This window comes from Opisthorchis viverrini (genome assembly GCF_000715545.1).
Source record: "Opisthorchis viverrini unplaced genomic scaffold opera_v5_40, whole genome shotgun sequence".
NCBI classification, from domain to species: Eukaryota; Metazoa; Platyhelminthes; class Trematoda; order Opisthorchiida; family Opisthorchiidae; genus Opisthorchis; species Opisthorchis viverrini.
The window spans coordinates 1,680,158-1,686,157 of NW_008751694.1; the positions used below are offsets into that span (position 1 = coordinate 1,680,158).

General features: G+C 45.7%; 1 protein-coding gene across 1 annotated transcript in view; it reads right to left on the minus strand.

Moving 5' to 3' along the window:
• Window positions 1-1,649, minus strand: part of T265_02897 (hypothetical protein) — a gene marked incomplete at both ends in the record, with an annotated part of 49,325 nt that extends 47,676 nt beyond the window's left edge. Inside the window, one exon of the mRNA XM_009167250.1 lies at window positions 1,386-1,649. Coding sequence (XP_009165514.1) covers window positions 1,386-1,521 — 136 coding nt within the window. The remainder of the gene's footprint in view (window positions 1-1,385) is intronic.
• Window positions 1,650-6,000: the final 4,351 nt, after the last annotated feature.

Genomic DNA, 6,000 nt, shown 5'->3' on the forward strand with positions numbered 1-6,000 from the left:
ATAAGTCGCTGGCTCCTTCGGAATTGCCCTAAACCACCAACCTTATTCCACCATTTTCATCATTACATTCAAAAATTTCGAATCAATCCTATCTAACGGAAACCTGTGGGATCATCAGATGACAGCCTAAAGAATGGCCACCAATACAAACTTGGAAATAACTCATCAGTGACTGACCCACAAGCGTAAACTTTGTGTGGCCAGCCATCCCGGGATTAATTATTGCCACTGAGTGTTTAGACAGCTTTTGACCGTGTTTGAAACACGGACAGCTTGACCAATCTTCTCGCACATAGCCTGAACCCTAAGCTACGGTGTACCTCAACAAGGCACGTGACATTTAAAGCTCCTAGCTCAAAAAAGCAGCACGCCAAAGTACAATTTTTTTTTAAGTGTCTTCTGAGCCGGATAACTTAGCAATCGTCCGAGGTGGTAAAGAAAACTCCCGTGACCGTGGTGCGCGTCAACGGGCCCATAGCTATCCTCATGCTGCATTGATATGCTTAATCAATTCCGTATACTTGGACAGGGCTTCCTACTACCTGGATACCCTCTCCACCCCGAGCTCCACTCCCTATGTTCAAACCAGACAGACAAATCACTAGATAACACTCCGCAATAAATTACGTTATTTGAGTTTATGTCAGCAAAATATGCGTTGTCTTTTTCAATAACGGGACACTACTCTAAAACTAAACAAGTTCAGACCCATCTTCATCGATTGCAAGACATTTATAAGAAGACAAATTCAAAGGGTACGGAGGTCGTACTTTGCTGGAAGTCCTTTAGGTAGAGCCCATCCGAGCAAAATCATCAATGTCACTTAAGAAGCGTACTTCAGAAGAATGATTCGGCTCATGAACTCAGGTATCCAACCATTCTCAGCATTTTCAGTTTCCTATCTATCTACCAAGATTAATAATCTCCCGAGACTGGCCTATCACGACACTTCAATCATACCACCATTTTGTTCTTTAAGTCAGCCCAATCAACTTACACTTCCCAGCTGTCAACTTACTTTTTCTGCATCTCTCCACCGAACTCTCCGAGCACTGAGTTCGAAACCAGATAAGGACTTCAGCTAACATCCCGCTCAACACGCCTGGCTTGTAGTTTAATCCACAAGGCATATAACTGAACTCCGCACCTTCAAGATTTACTAATTCCCCTACTGATAAAAGTCGATTTATCGAAGTTATTTTATTTTATCTGGCCCTTCAATAACGGTTTTTATAGGGAGTTCCTGACAAGACTGTCCTGCCCCTATAGATTTACGTCATTGAAAAATGTCCTCTGCTTATGCAATACACTAAACATAGTTGAACACAATGCGAGTTGCATGAAGACACCGGTGAAAAAGAATTATTAGAAGAATACCTGCTTACCTTTGGAATTCTCTAAAATTATTTGAAGGATCGTCGCCTTGTCCAAACCGCTCATCCCGGCCTTATTCGTACTGTATCGTCCACATCCAGCAGCATCGGCAGAAGAGTTGGAATCATCCTTCTCTGGTCGTTGCATGGATGTAAAAAAAGCACGGATCCTAAAACAGATAGTAAATTGTTGTTCAAGTCACATATATAAGCCGGCCTGTAAAAAGTCACGGATTTCGGATCTTTTGACACTGAACCCTTGATGAATAACATCACGAGACGATTTGTGACAGAATCATGTCATTCATTCACAGCAAACCGAACGCGCGCTTCCGAAGAACGAAACCTACATTGGCGAACCGGTTCAAAAGGGCGAGAGGGTCAAGTGGTTAGAGCGCGAATTTACTGACCGAAAGGTCTGTGGTTCAAGCCCAACCTCTGCCTCTCGACTTCCCCTGTCTAGGCTTGGGCAACCTGGCAGTATCCCAGCCCTCGTGCTTTCTTCGCGTGGCATGGCAGCTAGGCACCGAAAGGTTGTTACAGCTGACTGGTTGAACCGGTTCAAAACCGGTGATACGAAGTAACTGACAGGAACACACTTCCCAACTGCAGCTGGTATTACACCGCATGGTGCTTTTTGTCAAAGTTCAAGGGAAGAAACCCACAAGTGATGTAATTACATCTTGATTGTAGCGTATCCCTTTAAAATGTCAATCCATAAACTCCCTGACACTCGCGACTGCGGTAAATATTTATTAGCCCTAACCCCAAAAAATTGACGTTCATCTTAAAAAATAAATCCAACATACTAGACAAGTAAGATTCTCCTGAGTGTTACCACGAAGTGCTGTTCCTTCTGAAAATATCAAGATTTCGTTAATTATGAAGCAATGACCACGAGAATGGAATGTTGATGGAATCAAACCCAAGTATTCCGCGATACTTTCAATCACTACGCCACTGAAGATCCCAACTTGGACGTGCAGCAAGTCGATCGAATCACACGAAACAGAGCAGTACATGGTGCAATTCGTGAGTGGTCCTTCCGTTTCCCTAAGCCCGCGTACAAAGATGGGCCATCACCCTTCATCTGATTTTGTTCAGTCCGTGAGTGCATCGGAAATATGACCTCTCAGGTCCCAGACAGGATCGGTGTCGACATGATGCACATGTTCAGCATTGATCGAAACTCGCGCTTGCTATGAATGGCGCACATTTCCAAATGTTACGCGAATACATCCGCCACAATGAATGACGCAGTCAAGGGAAATTCAGATCGATACAGACATTTCTATTTTTACTCGACGCGGATTTTATGGAAAGAGACTTTACAAGCCAACGACCCGAGTTGCTGAAGCTGCATCTTGCAGTCCAGCTTTGTCTCTCAGTTAGTTCGGTTTCGAATTTAGACCTTGTGATCGTTTTGCCTCATGCGTGTTACATACCACCAGGCGGTCACTTGAATGGTTTGAATGCACACTTCATTCGAAAGACTAGTTTGCATTACAGGTACGATAGGAACCCATTATTACAACACTATCATGTTCTGAAAAACGTGAGTCATGGCATATTTGCACCCATCCGTGTCCGTCTTTTCACCAAAGGATTTAAATTACACAGCAAAGTGGAGGCTACATTGTACATCCAGGCAATCGTCCGCCCTAGGAGGCAAGTATGTGTGCCGGTATGTGCACCGGGTACGGAATTGGAGCGATAAAAATGCCCCTCTTCCTTCCTCTTGCCTATCCACGGCTAGCTGAACCCATTGCCCACAAAGCGGCAGTCAGGTGTTTCTAAAGTCTTGCTAGACAGATGGCCCCATCCCGTAACAAACCATTAGTAGACTGTTTTTCCTGGAATTGGTTAGTTATTACCGTTAAATTTTCCCGAGGCGATAACATACATCTGACGAGTTGCGCTGGACACTTGCGGAGAACCTATATCACGGATGGATTATCGATCAAATTGAAAAAGAAAAAAGCGTTCAGCTGTAGCACCCTTTCGGTGCCTAGCTGCCATGCCACCCGAAGGAAGCACGAGGGCTGGGATACTGCCAGGTTGCCCAAGCCTAGACAGGGGAAGTCGAGTGGCGGAGGTCGGATTCGAACCGCGGACCTTCCGGTTAGTAATCCGCGCTCTAACCACTTCGGCCATCTCGCCCCGATCAAATTGGTTGTACTTACATTCCATGTCGAATAGTATTGACCTCTATTCACACCGGTATTCAGAGGGCAAGCAAAAGACTGTAATTCGGCAGGTCCTTTTAGCCCTAAAACTGAGGACAACACAATGTAAATTGGCCTGGATCGTGTACGCATGCTTTGAAAATAATATACGCCCATGTGGAAAAACCGACGGCTTGAGAAAACAGTACATGGTGACTAACGTGAGAGTAAGCACACTGAAAGCTGATAGACAGAACGGGTCTCTTAACTTTGTTACTGCATCTTTGTTTTGATCAACTTGCGGTTGGTTGAAAAATGGAAGTGGTTAGAGAACCAATGCTAATCAGATCTATAAACGCCTGGGTATGGGTCAAGATTAGGTTTCGGAAAGAGATCGGTGGACAAAAAGCTGAGAATGATTGGAATTCCCCGCATGTCCGTGCCGACGAGCGGATTGTTCGATGTATTCTACCATGAGCGTTTAATCGAAAAGTTATACTGACAATAAAGTTGTAGGACGCAGAGAAGACTGAGTAGTCTGGATGGCAGCGGGCGTCCGGGTCTTCCTCGTGACATTTCCTCGGAGTCGATATTCCAAGATCCGAATCCACTTAGTAGTTGAAGCGTGAACATTTCAATCCTGATATCGCTGTACACAGAATTGTGTGCTGGAAAGCTCTAGTTAGTTTCTGATTATTGAACCGTTGAGATATTGGGATTTGAGGGACAAAAGCCGTTGCATACTAAAACCTCCTTAATGACATTGAGTCACAGCTACCAGGACTCTATTCTGCGTAAAAGTATGGAACGTACAGTATCACTAAATTCTAGCCTCTAAAAAAAGCTGGTGTCATACCGAAGTTTTCGGTTGCTAGGTTTCCTTAACCCGAGCTCTACTGTGCGGCGAGGACTGGCACAACTGTCTGAATGAGTACATTTCTCAGCCGCATCACAAGATGGTATAGGATAATCTGGCGCAATGGATTGCCAAGATGCATGGATGCATGGCGAGAACGTCGTAGCAGACATGCTGATCATAGATTCGATTCACTTGCTTTTCAGCTATAAAGGAGATGTATCGGCTCTGGCTACCTTAGTTTTTCCTCTATGAATGGAGAGTAAATGGGATAGATAAAAGTTGTACAGCGTGGCATAACCAGTGACGTCAAACCAATCCAATTGTCTGATTGGGTGTAGTCCTGGAGATATGAAACACCAACCCTGGGTTATGTCCCATGAGGGGTTATCGTCCAGAAAGAAGGTACTTGCCGACGAAACCGGGTTAACTAGTAATCGCTTCCATAAACAGACACTATGGTACGGTCTCTAGGTCGTCTCCACCCTATACGTCGGCGAAAAGGTGGTGACACAACATCCTCAGGCAACCCAAGCACATGAGCTGAGCAGCGCAACCAACTGAACTTGACCAGCTGGCCTGTCGCTGGTGAATTCTTTTCGCGAGAAACCATCTGGCACTGGCCCGATGTTCCTATCCTATCCGTGCCATGATCCAGAGACACCGAGGGATATCTCCGGATATCTTCGCCAATACAAGGTAAGATGGATCGTGCTGCAGTGAACCGTTGACGGTCAAACTGATGCAACATCGGAAGTTAGTGAACCAAGCCCAGAGATTTCAGATCCGGGAAGTAGCGTCGCCTTTCACCCGTCAGTCGAAACTTGGGAAAATGTTGTAAACGCTCAGCAATTCTAAAGGGCCTGGCACAAGAACACCAATATCAACATAGTAATCGACGTCGAGAAGCGAACAAAGTGGGAGCGTTCCAGTCATACGGGATATTCAGTATGACTGTTTAGTCTAGCTCTACGGCTTGTACCAAGTGATCTCCATAAAACTTGTAGCACCAATTGGTAGTTACAGAAAGATGTCACCATGGCAGTTCGCTAAAACGCTCCGCGCAATGTAAAGTAAATTAACGTAACGTTATGGTAATGAGACACAATCAAGGATGCGAAGACAACTTCACTGGATGTAGGTAAAAAAAATTCCCCACCTTGACGTGGTGGCCGGGCTTGCAATGATTCCGCGGACCACACTGTCTGCAACTTAGATCCACAAGGTTCAACCACGCCGAGAAGGCCAAAGATGAGCAGCCACAGCAAGAATAGCGAGACCCCGTACCAGGAGTAATCGTGCTACGAGGCGGTCTGGGAGTAAATTCGTACTATCCTCTGCGACAGGATTGTGCAGGCAGTAAGATATTTCCCCCAGGCGACCAGCCTGTCCATACTTGTGCAAGCAGCAATGCCACCTCCGAGGTCTGCCCCGAAAACTGCACACTCCGATCGCCCAAAAATTGACCGTGACCGTCGGCCCATTATCCTATACGGTAGAAATACTTTCAAAACCAAAGAGCCCGGTGCTGCTCAAAAGGCACCCACTGTGCGCAGCCACATCAGGAATGAGACAGAAATACCTTATTCCCTGCGTCCTCGGATTA